Source organism: Capricornis sumatraensis, chromosome 8, assembly GCF_032405125.1.
Source record: "Capricornis sumatraensis isolate serow.1 chromosome 8, serow.2, whole genome shotgun sequence".
Classification (NCBI taxonomy): domain Eukaryota; kingdom Metazoa; phylum Chordata; class Mammalia; order Artiodactyla; family Bovidae; genus Capricornis; species Capricornis sumatraensis.
Genome location: NC_091076.1, coordinates 68,024,677 through 68,043,164, shown reverse-complemented (window position 1 = coordinate 68,043,164; position 18,488 = coordinate 68,024,677). Strand labels below are relative to the sequence as shown.

The 18,488-nt window shown below is 39.2% G+C and overlaps 1 protein-coding gene across 1 annotated transcript in view; it reads right to left on the bottom strand.

Moving 5' to 3' along the window:
• The window catches only part of MYO1D (myosin ID), a 359,813-nt gene that overhangs the window by 105,710 nt on the left and 235,615 nt on the right, over positions 1-18,488 (bottom strand). The window contains exon 21 of the mRNA XM_068978746.1: positions 2,242-2,396. Within this exon, the coding sequence (XP_068834847.1) occupies positions 2,242-2,396 (155 nt within the window). The remainder of the gene's footprint in view (positions 1-2,241; positions 2,397-18,488) is intronic.

Here is an 18,488-nt window from a genome sequence, read left to right as displayed (position 1 = left end):
TAGCCCACCAAGCTCCTCTGTCCGTGGGATTCTCCAGGCAAGAGTACTGGAGTGGGTTGCCATTTCCTTCTCCAATCATTAAAAAGTGTACCAATAATAAATGGTAGAGAGGGTGTGGAGAAAATGGAACCCTCCCACACTGCTGGTGGGAATGTAAATTGGTTACAGCCGCTATGGAGAACAGAATGGAAGGTCCTTAAAATACTAAACATAGAGCCACCATAGCATCTTGCAAACCCTCTCCTGGGTATATATCTGGAGAAAACAACAATTCGAAAAGATACATATGCTGCAATGTTCACAGAAGCGCTATTTACAACAGCCAAGATGTGGAAGCAACCTAAATGTCCATCAACAGAGGAATGGATAAAGATGTGCCACAATACACAATGGAACACTACTCAGCCACGAAAAGAATGAAATAACTATATTTGCTGCAACATGGACAGACCTAAAGATTAACATACTAAGTGAAGCAAGTCAGATAAAGACAAATACCAATATGCTATCACTTATACGTGGAATCTAAAATACGATACAAATGAACTTATTTACAAAACAAACAGATTCACAGACACAGGAAACAAACTTACATTACCAAAGAGGAAAGCAGGTAAAGAAGGGACAAATTTGAAGTTTGGGATTAACTGATATACATGTTGTTTATAAAAGAGACAACCAACAAGGACCTACTGTAGAGCACAGGGAACTATACTCAGTAGCTTGTAATAACCTATAAAGGAAAAGAATCTTAAAAAAATAGGTCTACATGCATGTATAACTGAATCTCTTTGTTGTAAATCTATACAGGAAACACTGTAAATCAATATACTTCAATAAAAAATACACAAGGAATAATTTAAAAATCCCAGTAGCTTGACAGCCTTCCCTTCCCTCCATTTATACATTTTAAGGACATTTAAAATTCTTACATATATTAAAGACAGAAAGGTGTCTCAGACAATATGCTAGGACAAGGAAGTCGTTGATGGATTCCAGAACTAGATTCATATATTTCCACCACGTGTAGAGGCATTTAACAGGAGTTAGAAATTAAGAAACAAGGACTCAGATTGAGCAAAAATATTTAAACGTCCCAAGCAAAAACTATTTAGTAGTACAGGCATCCCAATGAAAGGTAACAAATTAAAATCCCTTTTGGCTATCCATCTTTCGCTACAACTACATATGAAGAGGAAATGGACCTGCTTATTTGAGTTATAGACTTTACTGTAGAGATGACTTCTCCATGACTTTCTCTTACATTCAAAACCCTTCAGTAGTTCTCTTAGCTTCATTTGGCAGATAGGAGGAAATTTTTCAAAGGCCTATATATTTATTGTTATCTTTTGGTAATTCCTTAGTCAGATTCTTTTTTTCCACCAGGTGACCACTCAACATCATTTCACTTATACCATTTGAAAGCATTTAATTGTATAAGATATTGAAAGATCTGTTTTGGTCTAGAATACAAGGCTTAAAAGCATAAAATAAATGACCTCTGCAGCTCACTTCTAAAATTATTCTCCATGCATTTATTAGCAAAAAGGAACACCATAGAATTACATGTGTGAACATCAGACACTAAATATGCCTTTGTTTAGAGAAAAAACTCCACCTCTAACACAACTTCAATAAATAACCAGACAAAATTCCTCTACTTAGAGTTATCAACTCACTGAACACCATCACCATCAGGATCTGTTCCCTGTTTTTCCTTCTCACATCACTGTTCACTAAGTTTACTATGAAGTTCTCTGACAATACCGCATTCCCTCCTGACTCCATGTTTTTGCAGAGGTAATTGCTTCTTAGAATTCCTTTAGTCTTTGTGGACCCACATGTCATCCTACACCTGCCTTCTAATTTGTTTATATTCATAGCAGATACTTGAACTGATTATACTCGGGATAAATGAGAAGCCGTGATGCTAAGAATGTAAAGTAAGTTTTCTGTCTTTTGGATTTAATTACGTTTGGATTGGCAGTGAAGAAATCGCCATTGGGGAAATCTCTCACTGTTGGTTCAGCTGGAGGCTGGAAAAGCAGAGGATCATTCCTAATCTTGAAACTAAGCCGGGATGCTAATTTTGCCTTCTGCAAAACACATGATTTAAGTTGTCCTTAAGAAGGAAAATAACTCAATATGTTAAAATTGGCATGAAACAAGTTCAGTGAGAATTATGATGAAAGATTTCATCTATTTTAAACTTGCCTTCGTTAAGCAAAAACCAAACTTTACCTCTTGAAATGATTCACCAGGACTCCAACCAGTTCTCCAATTCGACTCTCATGGGTTGGCTGTTTGCTGAAGAGGCAGACAATTAGGTCTTTGTTGTCTTTCGTATGGAACACTACAAGTTGGTCCTTTCCATTGGAGACGCTTAGACCGGTCAACTGCAAAGAAATAAAGCATAGAAAACTGGTAGGATGGCTCTCAAAATAATGCATTTAAACAGTTTGTAATGGTTTTAACTCAGTAATGCTGGTGACATTAATCTTTATCAAGTTTTATGCAACAAGCAGATGGAAGGAAATAATAAAGATAAGAACAAAAATTAATGAAATTAAAAGTAGAAAAACAATAGTGTAAAATCAATGAAACAAAGAGTTGGTTCCTTCAAGAGATAGGTGAAATTGCTAAATCTCCAATTTGAAAGAAAAAAAGAGAGACGACCTAATGGCCTGTATCAGGAATGGAAGAGGGGCCATTAATACAGACCACATAGACATTAAGAGGATAAAAAGGAATATCTACAACAACCTTATGCATAAAATTCAACAACTCAGACAAAACCAAACCATTCCTTGCAAGCCACAAACTACCAAAACTCACCCAAGAAGAAATAGATAACCTGAAGCTTACTTCATCTATTACAGAAGTTAAATTTGTAGTTAAAAACCTTTCAAAAAAGAAAACTTCAGGCTCAGATGATTGCATTGGTAAGTCCTACCAAATATTTAAAGAAGAAATAACATCCATTCTCCATGTCTCTTCTAGAAAATGAAAGAAAAGGAACACTTTATAACTCATTTTATGAGCATTGTCCTGAAACCAAAAACTGACAAAAGCAATATAAGAAAACTAAAAACCCGTATCCAATATCTTTCATGAACATGGATTTATTAGACTGGCCAACAAAATATCAGCAAATCAAATCCCAAACTACATAAGAACAATGACACATCATGACCAAGCGGAGTTAATCTAAGAAATGCATAGCTGATTTTGTATTAAAAATATCAATCAATATAATCCATCACAGCAACAGAATAAAAAATAAAGCCACATGATTATATCAACTGACGCAGAAAAAGCATTTGACAAAATTCAACATCCATTCATGAAATAAATCTCTCAGCAAAAAGGATTAGGAGAGAATTCAACCTGAAAAATGACATCTACCAAAATGCCACAGTGAACATCACACTAAGTGGTGCAAGACTGAATGTTTTTCCCAAAGATCAGGAGCAGTGTAAGGATTTCTGCTCTTACTGCTGCTGGGCACTTTCCTACTGGAAGCCCTAGCCAGTGCATCAAGGCAGGTTTAAATAAATTAAAAGGCATACAAATTAAAACAGAAGAAACAAACGACTTTATTTTCAGATGACATCATCATCTATGTAGAAAGTCCCAAGGAATTTACAAAATAGGTCTTAGAACTAATATGTGGGTTTGGCAAGATCACAAATACAAGGGCAACAGACGAAAATACTTCTATATACCAGCAATGAAAAACTGGAAACAGAAATTTAAAACTGAAACCATGCACAACTCCTAAACCAAAAATACTTGGACATAAATCTAACAAACTGTGTGCAGGATCTGTAAGCTGAGAACTATGAAAGGTTGATGAAAGAAATCAAAGAAAAATGCTGGTGACAGGAATAAAAGAAAATCTAAATACATGGAGAGAAATAATGTGTTTGTAGGTTGAAAAACTCAATATGGTTGAATACTGTCAATTTTCCTCAAATCAGTCTATAGATTTAATGCAATTCCGACCAAAATTCCAGCAGAATTTTTGGTAGATATCAACAAGCTGATTCTAAAGTATATATGGAAAGGCAAAGAAACTAGAATAGCAAAAGCAATTTGAAAAAAAAAAAAAGTTGGAGGACTCATAGTAGCTGATTTTCTTACTATAAAGTAACAGTAATCAAAAAAGGTAATCGTCAAGAAGACTGTCAAAGGAATAAAAACATAGATCAGTGGGAACAGAATGGAGTATTAGATATAGTCCCACATAAATACGACTGATTGATTTTTCACAAAAATGCAAAGGCAATTCAATGGAGAAAGGATCATTTGAGCATTTGGGTAACTCAGCATTTCTTGGGATTTGAACACCCACATGCCCAAAGAAATAAACACTGACCTAAATCTCACACTTTATGAAAAAGTAATTCAAAATGGGTCATAGATCTAAATGTAAAATGGAAAACCACAAAACTTTTAGAAGAAAACATAGGAGAAAATCTCTGTGACCTTGGACTGGGCAAAGATTTCTTAGGAATGACACCCAAAGCACAACCCAACAAAGAAAAAAACTGCATGAAATTTAGAACTCTTCTCTAAGAAAGACACTGATGGGAGCATGAAAGGACAGCATACAGACTGGGGAAAAAATATTTGCAGAGACAGATCTGATAAAGGACCTATGTCCAGAATAAAGAACTCTTAAAAATCAACAATAAGAGAGCAAACAAATCAACTTAAAATGAGCAAAAGATCTGTAGTCACTTCACCAAAGAAGACCGATGGGTGACAAATAAGTCCATGCAAAGATGGTCAACATCACTAGCCATTAGGGAAATGGGAATTAAACTACAACAAGGTATCACCACAAGCCTATCAGAACGGGCAAAGTCAAAACAAAGAGGAAGGTGAACAGCAAAAGTGACAAGACTAAATGCTGGTGAGCCTGTAGAACAATCAGAGGAACTCTCACACATTGTTGGGAGGAATGTAAAACGGTACAGTCACTGGGAAAACAGACTGGCACAGAATTACCATGTGATCTAGAAATCTCAGTTCCAGGCATTTATCCGAGAGAGATAAAAACTTATGTTCGGACTTCCTTGGTGGCACAGTGGACAAGAATCTCCCTGATAGCTCAGTTGGTAAAGTATCCGCCTGCAATCCAGGAGACCCCAGTTCGATTCCTGGGTCAGAAGATCTGCTGGAGAAGGGATAGGCTACCCACTCCAGTATTCTTGGGCGTCCCTTGTGGCTCGCCGGTAAAGAATCCACCTGCAATGCAGGAGACCTCTTTTCGATTCCTGAATTGGGAAGAACCCCTGGAGAAGGGAAAGGCTACCCACTCCAGTATTCTGGCCTGGAGAATACCATGGACTGTATAGTCCATAGGGTCGCAAAGAATCGGACATGACTGAGTGACTTTCACTTTCACCAATACAAGGGACATGGGTTCGATCCTTGGTCCAAGAAGATCCCACATGCCGCGGAGTAGCAAAGCCTGTGCGCCACAACCCCTGAGCTCATGAGCCACAACTACTGAGCCCATGTGCTTAAAGCCCATGCTCCACAACAAGAGAAGCCACTGCAATGAGAAGCCCACGTACTGCAGGGGACAGTAATCCCTGCTCACGGCAACTAGAGAAAGCCTGCACAGAAAGCAACGAAGACCTAGCGCAGCCAAACAAAGAGCACAATTTATGTTCACACAAAAACTTACACATGAATGTCTGCACGTGTGTGTGCTCAGTCGCTTCAGTCATGTCCGGCTCTGTGCAGCGCTATGGACTACAGCCTGCCAGGCTCCTCTGGGCATGGGATTCTCCAGGCAAGAATACTGGAGTGGGTTGCCATGGTCTCCTCCAGGGGATCTTCCCAACCCAGGGATCGAACCCGTGCTGCCTGCATCTCCTGTACTGCCAGAATATTCTTTACCCACTGAGTCACCTGGTCTCAGTCATGAGTGTTTAAAGCAGTTGTATTCATAAGTGCCCCCCAACTGGAAACAACCAGAATATCCATCAACAGGTGAATAAACAAACTGTGATACATCTCTATGATAGAATGCTATTCAGTGATAAAATGGAATGAGTTAATAATACAAATCATGGATATGCAACAACAAGGCTTGCTTTCAAAGGCATTATGGTGAGAGAAGGCATCCAGTCTCAAAGGTTACATTACTGTATGACTCCATTTATAAGATATTCTGGAATAGAGCTGTCAGGGTTTGGAGTCAGGTGGAGTCGGACACAAGTTTTGGGGGGTAATGAGATGACTCTGCATCTTCACTGTGGTGCTAATGCCAGAAATCTACGCATGTATGAAGACCTACAGACCTGTATACCATCACCACTACCAAATTTTATTCATTATATGCAAATTTAGAAGATATAGCTCCTGGATTGTTTTGATCACTAGATCTACTTTGGTCAATAAAGCAGGTACCTGAGTGATCTCTCACTCTGTGGTTTGTTCTCTGACTGCAGAAAATACCAAAGTGCCACCTCCTGGCCACCACAGGTGCTGTCAGTTGGTCTGGCAATCAGCATTGACAGGATATCCACTGGGGGCAATGCAGAGTGCCAGGCAGCCTAGGGGTGGGGATGGAAGTGCCAAAGATGAAGAAGGTATCCTTTTCTCTTCTACAGGGATTCATGACCCAGTTGGATGAGTGGAAGAGACAAATACCCAACAATTGAAGAGCTTTTAACAGTTCATACATTTGGAAGACCATTTATCCTCATGCCCATATTTTACAGATAAGAAAACTGAGGCTCAAAGAAGTGAGCTGATTTGCAGACCTTGAAACTGGAACACAAGCACTGACCCAGATCCATGTGCTTTCTATCACAGTAGACTTTTCCAATATCATGCACAGATGAACATAAACTGTAAAAATAAGTATCCCTAAATGTCATAAATTTTCAGAGGAGGTTGAGTTTTTAGGTTGATTTTAAAGAATGCCAGGGTTAGTATTCAAATGAGAGAAGGGAAAATATTCAAGGAATTGGAAATCATTTCACAAACTTACACAGATCATAGGCTTTAAAAAAAATTATTTATTTTAATTGATTGATGATTGGTTTACAATACTGGTCTGATTTCTATCATACATCAACATGAATTAACCAAAGGTGTACCTAGGTCTCCTCCCTCTTGGATCATGGGTTTTTTTAAGGCCTGTGTAAGAGAATATATAAATCTTTCTCTCACTTAGATGTATAACATCCAGATGATTTTTTGTTTGGAGTACATTTTTTAAAATACAATAATTTTATTTTGTTAATTTATTGGCTGTACTACATGGCATGTGGGATCTTAGTTTTTCAACCACGGGTTGAACTCGCCCTCTGTCCTGCATGGAAGTGTAGAGGTTTAACCACTGGACCACAGGGAAGTCCCTACACTGGTTTTTTTAAAAGTTCTTTAAAACATATTTTATTGAAGTATAGTTGATTTACAGTGTAGTGTTAGTTTCTGCTGAACAGCAAAGTGACTCAGTTATACATGGGATTCCCTTGTGGCTCAGCTGGTAATGAATCCGCCTGCAATATGGGAGACCTGGGTTCGATTCCTGGGTTGGGAAGATCCCCTGGAGAAGGGAAAGGCTACCCACTCCAGTATTTTGGCTTGGAGAATTCCATGGACTATACAGTCCATGGGGTTGCAAAGAGTTGGACACGACTAAATGACTTTCACTTTCTTTGTTATACATATATATATGTGCATATATATTTTTTCATTTCTTTTCCATTAAGGTTTATCACAGGATATTGAATAAAGTTTCCTGTGCTATACAGGAGGAGCTTGTTGTTTACCCATCCTATATATATTACTTTGCTAATCCCAAACTCCCAATTTTTCCCTTCCCCACCCTCAGATGATTTTTATATGACTAAATTAAAAATATCATTTTCATTAAAAAACATGCTGTGTCTACAGTGCTTCACTCTCCTTTGATTATTTTATATGCAAAATGCAAACTTGAATTGATGGAGCACTTCACAGGAGAGCTTGATTAAAGCCTAATAAAATGAGAATTCTAATAGCACTAACTTTGCTGGCACATCCCAGCAACATTAACTGCAGGGGTTTGGAGAAAGGGACCGATGCAGCTGTGAATGCTGAAACCATCCAGGGAGAGGATCCCTTCTGGATGCTGCTAGACCATAGCAGAAGCATCTCTGATGGTTTTCTGAGCCACCTTCCCACCTCAGGGGGTGGGCTTCCCTTCCCGCCCTTCCCTATTCCTCCCTGTCTGGGTGACTTCACCTGGCATAGGAATTCCTCATGTGTGCTCAGGGCTTGTGGCAGTGCCAGAGTCCCAGCAGAAAATAGGGCAAACAGCACCTACTTTCCTCTGCTGCACAAACAGTGAAAGATTAAGTCGCTGTTGTCATCAAGGCAAGACAAACAGCATCCAGGATGTCTCTTTTGTTCTGGGCGACAGGATGGTAGGTGGGGGAAAGCAGCAGAGTAAAGGATGACCTGGGTGTCATCTCCATTTAGCCATGTGAGCTTGAGAAAATCATTTAATATGGAGGGCAACTCTTTCCTCTTCTGCAAAATAAGGATTCTACTAGATGCTCTGTTTGCCTCGTAAGTTTGTAGTAGGGACCGAATAGGAGCAATTCGGGCATGCAAAAAAGGATAAATAAACAAAACCCCTCTGCCTTCGAGGGTCTTTCCACTCTAAGAGAAGATACGCCAGCCAAATCTGAAAAACTCCAGAAGTACCACGCCAAGGGAAGGTATTGTATGCAATTACATCAGTTAGAGAAGGGATCTTACCTTAGAGATCGCTGGGCACCCAAAACACACAATTAAGTCCTCTAAACAAAAGCGAAACTCCTTACCAAGGCTTCCCCCTACTAGCTGCCTTCTTATTTCTCATAATCCAGGAGATCTCTATGCTGTGATCAATCTAAACCTTCCTCCTCTTTGGTTGTAAAGGTTTGAGCAGGGCAGATACAATCTCTGATGGTCATCTAACTCAATTCTCCCAGACTCTCTTCCGTATGGCTAATCAAACAGATAAGTAAAATGAATGTATAACTTTCCAATCATTAGTAAAAAAAAAAAATAAGAATCAATAAAACTTGAACAACAACAACTAGATAAGAAGAAGGAAATAGCAGGGAAGTATTAAAAATGGAAAGCGCTTGAATAACACAAATTTAAAAAGCCAAAGTACTGTCATTTTCTAAAAGAAATGGGATATAACTCCTTTACTGGATGAAGATGGCTCACAGATTATGTCAAAGACAAAATTTAACTGTACTCCATTTTTAATGGAGTATAGATGTTTAGATGCATCTAAAACAAGAAGACACAGGAAGATAAATGAAAGGCTGGACAAAGACGTGCCAGGAAGAGAGTGAGGATGGGAACAGGAAAAATAGGCAAAGCAAAATCCAAGGCAAAAACCACAGAACTTGTTTCTTTTACGTTGACAAAAATGTAACAAAAAGTGAAAACCACCATCTTCATGCAACTGAATAACACGTACTGAAATGAAGCAAAAACTGTTCTCATACAAAAGAAATGGACCAAATCGTGATGTCAGTGGGTGACCCAGTGTTGGTAGTTCAAGTAGTCAAAAAGCAAATGAGTGAGGAGACTGACTGAATAACCAACAGATTTGATTTTGTAGTTACATGCAAATCTTATACACGCTTATTGTGGTCCCCAGAGCATTTAGACAGGGAGGCCTGGCATGTTGCAGTCCATGGGGTCGCAAAGAGTCAGACACGACTGAGCAACTGAACTGAAGTGATTATGTATTGGGCCAAAAGTAACACTCCTCTTTCCAGTTACAAAAAGGAGGATATGCACTGGCCCTAATCACAGTGAGGCAAAACCAGAAAATTACATAAAGGTTAACAGTAAAACAACCTTATTGGTGAGAATTATTTTTTTTTAAGTATCTCTTTAGACTGGATTAAAGAGATGATAATTGCAGTTACAGACAATAAAGAAGTTAACAAAAAAGAGAACTTTACATTAGTATTCACAGATGCAGTCAAAGCTACATTCAAAAGAAAGCACATCGCCTTCAATACTTTTGTTATTAAACGAGAAAAAGGAAATAAATTAAATACCGAGTGGAAGTAGTGAAAGTGTTAGTAGCTCTGTTGTGTCTGACTCTTTCTTTGTGACTACGTGTCCATGGAATTCTCCAGATAAGAATACTGGAGTGGGTTGCAATTCCCTTCTCCAGGGGATCTTCCTGATCCAGGGCTTGAACCCAGGTCTCCTGCAACACAGGCAGATTCTTTACCGACTGAGCTATCCAGGAAGCCCAAATTAAATACCAAAAACCTAGGTAAAGGACTAAAAAAACCAATCAAAGTAAAAATTAGTGACGATAAAAGCAGAAATTGATGCATGAGAAAAACGATATAGATGATAAACCCAAGAGTTCTTTGAACATTCAGACCACTACACAACCAAACCCATGGCAAGGTCTAGTCAGGAATAAAACAAGGCAAAAACACGAATATCTAACATGAGGAATGAGAAAAGGATTTAAGACAGGATGTGTTGTTTTTAGAAATTCTGAGAATGACATTTATAATTTTCTGTTAATAAATTAAGTAGTTTGTGAAATGCACGCTTTTATAGGAAAACATAAATTACAAACATTGACTCAAAGAAAGGTGAAATAATCAGAATCAATTCATAACTAGGGAAAATTGTTTTCTGTCATCATAAAAACATTCTCCTAAACATTACTGGGCACAGATGATGGTACAGGCAAACCAAGCCCCAGGTAATTCCCATGCTATGGAAAATCCTCTAGAACAGAAATGGACAGACACCCTCCCAACTCATTTTACTTAATCCTGGTAGCAAAACTTGTGAGGATCTGTTTCACAGACACACTTCCAGAGACCAGTCTCATAAGGACAGATGCAAATATCTGAAAGAATTAACAAACTGATTTCCGCAGGATAATACACCATGACCAAAAGGGCATATAGCCCACAAGTATAAGGATGGTTCACTAATAAAAAATGCATCCACACTGCTCAGCTTATTCATAGGTCACATTTATGTGTTATCTGAGTGCTTTTCCCACTAGAATTCTCTCCTTGCCTGACAGCTTTCTCGTCAGGCAAGTATGAAGTTTTGTCCTTCTGTTGCTTTTATTTTACAATACTCCTTGATAGATAAAACAGTATTTCTCTTTACAGTATGCTGGTAAATACTCGAATGTATCTAAAAATTAAAAAAAAAAACAATTTGTTTTCTATTGGGATATAGCCAATTAACAAACAATGGTATGACAGTTTCAGGTGAACAGCGAAGGGACTCAGCCATACATATAGATGTGTCTATTCTCTACTAAACTCCCCTCATCCAGGCTGCCACACAACATTGAGCAGAGCTCCCTGTACTATACAGTAGGTCCTTGCTGGTTATCCATTTAAAAAGTAGCAGTGTGTACATGTTGATCCCAGACTCCCTAACTATCCCTTCCCCATCCTTCCCTATCCCTGCAACCATAAGTTCAGTTCTCTAAGTCTGTAAATCTCTTTTTGTGTTTTAAGTCCATTTGCATCGTTTCTTTTTTAGATTCCACATATAAGCAATGTCATTGGATATTTCTGCTTCTCTGCCTGACTTACTGTACTTATTATCATATCATCACTACAATATTAGTTTTAAAAAAATACTTATTTATTTGGCTGCACTGGGTCTTAGTTGCGGCATGCAGGACCTTACTTCCCCAGCCAGGGATTGAACCCTTGTTTCTGCATTGGAAGGTGGATTCTTAACTACTGGACCACCAGGGAAGTCCCACTACAATATTAGTTTTAAGTTTTTTTCTAACCAACGGTAATCTTCGGCAGCATAGCATTGTGGATAAAGGAGAGAATATACTTCCTCCCTTGTACTCAGCTGGTAAAGAATCTCCTGCAATGCAGTAGACCTCGGTTCAATTACTGGGTTGGGAAGATCAGATTCAGAAGGGATAGGCTACCCACTCCAGTATTCTTGGGCTTCCCTGATGGCTCAGATGGTAAAGAATCCACCTGCAATGCAGGAGACCTGAGTTCTATCCCTGGGCTGGGAAGATCTCCTGGAGAAGGAATGGCAACCCACTCCAGTATTCTGGCCTGCAGAATCCATGGACTGGACAGCCCACGGGGTCGCAGAGTTGGACATGACTGAGCAACTTTCACTTTCACTTGTAGAAATTATCAGGCTAAAACCAAGCATAATGACCAATCCTAGAGACCTTGGCTGGATCTTTAAATAGAATTTTAAAATGACAGATGCTATGTTAATAGATACTGTCTATTTTTTTTTCTACTTTTATAAACGACAGGTAAGAAAAGAATTAACTGGAAATTAAAACATATGACTATTCACATCAAAACACTCCATACATCTTGACCCATCAGTCAAATACTATTTTTGAAAACTGACGTTTTTACAGTAGAATTAGGAGCAGTAAAATTCACAGACGTTTAAGTGTTTAGGTAGATGATTTTTGACATCCAAATCAAGAGACAGAATATTTCCATCATACCAGAGAGTTTCCTCTGAATGTTCTTTTTTAAGACTTGGTTCTATATTTGTAAGTCAAATTGACTTACTTAGCTTTTGAGAGCTACAAAGATTAGCTCATTACTTAGACCTAGAAAGCCAGAGGGCCACTGTACTAAGAACACACTCACAAAATACAGAACTTCCCCTTCATCTTTTCTCTGTTTTCATGAATTGTACTATTTAGGACTGTGAGAATTTTATAAAGAAAATAGTTAATCTTTGAAGGTGACAACCCAGACAAATGCTATAATGGTAATCTTAAAGGAACTAATTAAAATACAATAATGGAATATAGGTTTATTCAAATTGCTTGAAATAGATGGTTTGGTTTAAACTATATTTGGTGGCCTATATATTCTACTTAATGGGCTTCCCAGGAGGCTCAGTGGTAAAGAATCCATCTCCAACGCAAGAGACGTGGGTTCAATTCCTGGGAAGGGAAGATCCACTGGAGAAGGAAATGGCAACCCACACCAGTAGTCTTGCTTGGAAAATCCCATGGACAGAGCAGCCTGGCAGCCTACAGTCTATGGAGCCACAAAGAGTTGGACACGACTTAGTGACTGAACAACAATATTCTACTTATTTAGTAAGATCCCTTGCAAGAGAAATTTGACTTCACTTGATTTCTTTTAATAGACTGATAATCTTTGGTTTCCAATCTCCAGTTTTCAATAATTAAAAAAATTATGTTGAGGCTATAAACCCACAGTTGTTGGATTAGGTTCAGCCTCGCTTTGTAGGATAAGAACAGGAACAGGGTTAATAATCCCTCAAAGTCCATTGTAACCACATAGCATGTTTTTATCTTTAAACATATATCCACTCTGTTAAAAATTCTTGTCCCATATAGGTCATTAGAGAGTACTGAAAAGAGTTTCCTGTGCTATACAGTAGGTCATTATTAGGGATCTGTTTTACATATGGAAGTGTGTATATGTTAATCCCAGTCTCCTGATTTATCCCTCCCCGCCCCCATCCCCTGGTAACCATAAGTTTGTTTTCTGTATCTGTGACTATTTCTGTTTTGTAGATAATAAGTTCATTTCTACCATTTTTAAGATTCCATATATAAGGAACAGCACATGGTATCTGTTTTTCTCTCTCTGACTTACTTCACTCAGTATGACGTTCTCTAGGTCTATCTGTGTTGCTGCAAATGATATTATTTCATTCCGTGTTACGGCTGTGTAGAGGTAAACCATGTCTATAAGCACGTCTGTCTATAGGCACCACATCTTTATCCAGTCACCTGTCAGTGGACATTTAGGGTGCTTCCATGTCTTGGCTATTGCAAACAGTGGTACAGCGAACACTGGGATGCATGGATCGTTCTGAATTATGCTTGCTGTCTCTCTTGCTTCATATTCCATCTTTATCTGCCTTTCTGCATCTATATGTGTGCATACAAGCTTTGTCCCTGAAAACTGTGGGGCCTCAAAATGCAGGCTATAAATACCAGAATCCCAAACAATAATTTCAAGAAGCTGAAGACTTCTGGAGACTGTGGGAATCACGAGAAAAGGCTCTGACACTTAATGACAAAATCTCTGATAATGGAATGGGCCATGAGTACTTGAGCTCTTGTGACTTTGAAACAAATTAATCTTTTTTTAAAAAACAATATTCTTTCTTTTCTATTCCATTAATCTGCCATTCATCTTTTTAACATTTATGATTCTAAAACATTTCACAAATTTCACAAAAGTTGCGTTTTCTAAATGTTAACCCTCTAAATATGCATTTATTTGAAAAAAGTTAATCTTTTAAATGGTGACCAGCTCCTTTCAAAACGATCCTGGTCTGACCAGGGAGGAGAATCCACTAGTTTTTGCTCTGGGACCTTCTCTTCCAGACTTACTCCTGGAAAGCAGTTACTTCAAGTCTTTTTGAGTGGGGGTATCTCTTTTCTGCAGTCACTGCTCTCTACATACACCTCTAAGGGACTTCATGAACCTGGGGTCCTCTCACCCCCATCAGGGATGTGATTAACACAAAAAGAGCTTTCATAACTTTGCGCTGGTCATTTCACGGTTTCAGGTGTTGGCTGTGTGGTGATATACACATTTGGCCTTTGGGACTTAACTATTCTCTACTTCAGTTTTTTGGTTTGACTGCAGAGTTACAATATTTATGCTCTTTTGATCTCAATTAACAAATTGATTTGGCTGCTCAATGATGGAGAACATTCTGTTCATTCTGTTTTCCATTCAGAGGCTTGGGAGACAGATGCTCTGGCTTTTTGCAGGATGCCTGGTGACTTTATTCCTTGCTTTGTGTCTCTGCTCTCTGTTCATCTGATTCTCCCAGTTTTCCTTTTTTCTCTCCCTTTCCCTCTTTCTTTCTTTCCCTCTTCCTTCCTTTCTTTCTCCTCTCTTCCCCCTCTCCTTTGCCCAACTGGCTATAAATCAGAGATCTTAATGATACTGATTTGTCATGGAAATAAGGTACTATTTGGGATAAATAAGAGTTTATCACCCTATGAAAGGGTTAACCGCTCAGTTGCATCCAATTCTTTGTGACCCCATGGACTGTAGCCTGCCAGGCTCCTCTGTCCATGGAGTTCTCCAGGCAAGAATACTGGAGTGGCTTTTGCCATTTTCTCCTACAGGGGATCTTCCCGACCCAGGGATCGAACCTGGGTCTCCTGCATTGCAGGCAGATTCTTTACTGTCTGAGCCACGAGGGAATCCCAAGAATAGTGGAGTGGGTAGGCATTCCCTTCACCAGGGGATCTTTCCCACCCAGAGATTGAACCCGGGTCTCTTGAACTGCAGGTGGATTTTTTATCTGAGTCACCAGGGAAGCTCATCTTATTCCTCTATGAGCAACCATCATTTGGGGCAACAAAGCACTTGTGCTTCGAGTCATTTTGTAGGAGGGCTGACTATCTATCTCGAGGCCGCTGTGCTGTGAGGTCAGGTGCTGACCTTCTAGTCAACAGCTCTGGGATGAGCCCTCCCAGCCTCAGCACCAGATGAGTGAGCATAGGAGGGTCCCAAAGATCCTCAGTCATTGGGTAACTCCCAGCTTTTGTGTCTTCCCAACTAAAACCCTGGATATTGTGGAGCAAAGGTAAACTGGTCCCACGGTGCCCTTTTCAAATTCTGGACCCACGGAATCCATGATCCTAATAAAATGGTCATATGCTACTAGATTTAAAGTAGACAACCAACAAGGACTGGCTGTATGGCACAGGGAGCTTGGCTCAATATTCTCAGTAATCTAAGTGGGAAAAGAATCTGAAAAGGAAGGACACTTGTATGGGCATAACTGAATCACTCTGCTGTACACCTGTAACTAACGCATCAGTGTTAACTGACTATACTCCAATATAAAATAAAAGGTTAGTACATGTGCTGCCGAAGCGAGCACTAAAATAAAAGCTTAAAAAATAATTAAATGGCCATTTTTTTTTTAACTCCACTAAGTTTCAGGGTGGAAGGTAGCGCCCAAGCAACAGTTGACTGAAATCCAAATTTGGAAGTTGTGAGGTGCTCCTGTAGCAGAATCCTTGAACAGTTGGCCCTGGCTTTGGGAAGTGGGTGGTAGCTGGAAGAACCTTGAGGAGCCTGCTGGTGGAATCACGATGGGCTTTAAGGAGGCGGTCACGAGGGCCTGAAGGGAAGCAAGGAAAATATGATCTCAAGCACGAGGCAGGGAGGCTTTTTATCATGAAGTGGTGGAAAGCTTGATAACCCTGTTGCCTATGGGAAGGTAGAGAACAGAAGATGTACCTAACAAACTGATGATCAAGGTAAGGATTTCTAGACAGGATGCTGGACGTGCCATCTGGCTGCCTCTTGCTGTCCATGAAAACACGCGAGAGGAGAAGCACAATCTTAATACAGAGCTGCTTGGCTCTCATGCAAAATTTAGAAGAAATATAAAGGAGCTTGCACTTGCTGGGTTTGAAAATAAAACTGTTTCTTATTCTCAGCTTCTCCAGATGGCAAATGATTCTCAAATTAAGAAATGGTTTCAGGGCAATGATCAGATCCAGAGTGGGACTGTAAAAATCCTTTGTCAAAACCTCAGAAAGATCTAAGGCAGTACTTCATAGAAATCTCCAGGCAGATGAAAGGCTATAAAGATCTTCAGGGCATGCCACACAAATTTTCTCACAATGAGGCTCTGAAAAGTCTTAGCGGCCTTGTCCCATAGTAGCTCATAAGCAACCCTAGAACAGGAGAGCTTCTCTTGCAGAGATTTGTGGGCACGGTTTTAGTGGATTATAAGTTTTTAAAAAATTAGCTACTTATTTTTGGCCGTGCTGGGTCTTTGTTGATATGTACAAGCTTTCTCTCATTGTAGTGAACAGGGGCCACTCTCTAGTTGTGATGCTGGGTCTTCTCAATGCTGTGGCTTCTCTCGTTGCGGAGTACGCCCTCTAGAACATGGGCTCAGTGGTTGTGGCACACGGGTTTAACTGACCCCCGGCATGTGGGATCTACTGGACTCAGGGATGGAACCCAGGTCTCCTGCATTGCAGGCAGATTCTTAACCATCTGTGCCACCAGGAGGTATAACCATAATAAAAAGTAGCTGGTTGTAAGTTTGGGATAAATTGTTATGCAGCAACAGTGACCTGAAATCAGAGAAACCTTAATTTTGTAAATGTATCACAGAAAGAATGCAGAGTTCAGGATAACTAAGAATTTATTCCTTTACAGAAAATATTACTTCCAACAAATTAAAAAAAATTTTTTTTTTTACCATGTTGGAAGAACATGTAAGAACACAGTCTTTCTTAGGATGTTTTCCAGCTTCATTAAACATTATAAAATTATTCTTTTACTGTCTTAAGGATTCAGAGTTGCTATAATGAACATTAATTAGTAAATGTGCTTTAAAACAGATACATCTTCAAGGCTACTGAGATTCCTGTGACTACACCCCTGGACCACATGCTCCAAAAATCATATCAGTGTGTGTAAATAAAGTACATGACATTCTATTGGTGAAATAAAGCCTTTTCTACAAAATACAGGCTGTAAGCAGTGCCAAAAAAATTGTCTTCAAGCTATTTTAATAAACTTCAGGCACAAGCACCTAATTATAAGCCTAGTACTACTGATCAATATTATTCAGGCCAACGAAAATAATTGTACTCAACCGACTAAAGGGTTGAGTTTCTATTATTGATTGACAAGGCCCTTCAACCCTTGATTTGAATTGCTTGATGAAGGCAACTGAGCAAAACTCTTTAATAAATTTCCAATATCAGTCCATCTAACTGTACTGAATATTAATAACATCTCCATATCAACTCCAAGTTTTTCCAAATATTCCTCATTTGGACAGGGAATTAAGGGCATCACCAAGAAGAAAATGTGCAACCTAGTCATAATGTTTTCATCACAAATGAACTTCATACTTTATGATACAAATTAATTTAGAGCGAGTTACCAGGGAACCTGGGCCTGCTGTAGCCTCTTTTATTAATTTAAATGCTTGAGTCATTTTTTCCTTTTGGTTTAAGTATCTCATTTGTGGCATGCAAGTTTGACTTTCTCTTATTTATTTATTTGGCGGCACGGGGTCTTAGCTGTGGCATGCGAGATCTAGTTTCCTGACTAGGAATTGAGCCCTGGGCCCCCTGCATTGGGAGTGTGGAGTCTCAGCTATTGGCCCACCAGGGAAGTTGCAAGGCCTTTTCATATTTAGATTAAGTTTGTCAAATTCCTTATTGGAAATGGGGTTAGGACCTACGAATATCAGCCAAATGGCTAATTGTTTCCTTTTGGCTAAAAATCTCAGACCTACTGGAGGTCTCTCTCCTCAACTCTCTGGCAGTTTGATTTCCTGGGTTTGCAGCTGAGGACTCAGTAGTTTCGTGGAAAATTGAATTTTAATTCCAAAACGACTGCTCTGAGGAGACAGCTCAAGAAATCACTCCAACAAGTTTTTAATACCAAGCCATCTAGTGGAACTGAGCTAAATCTCCT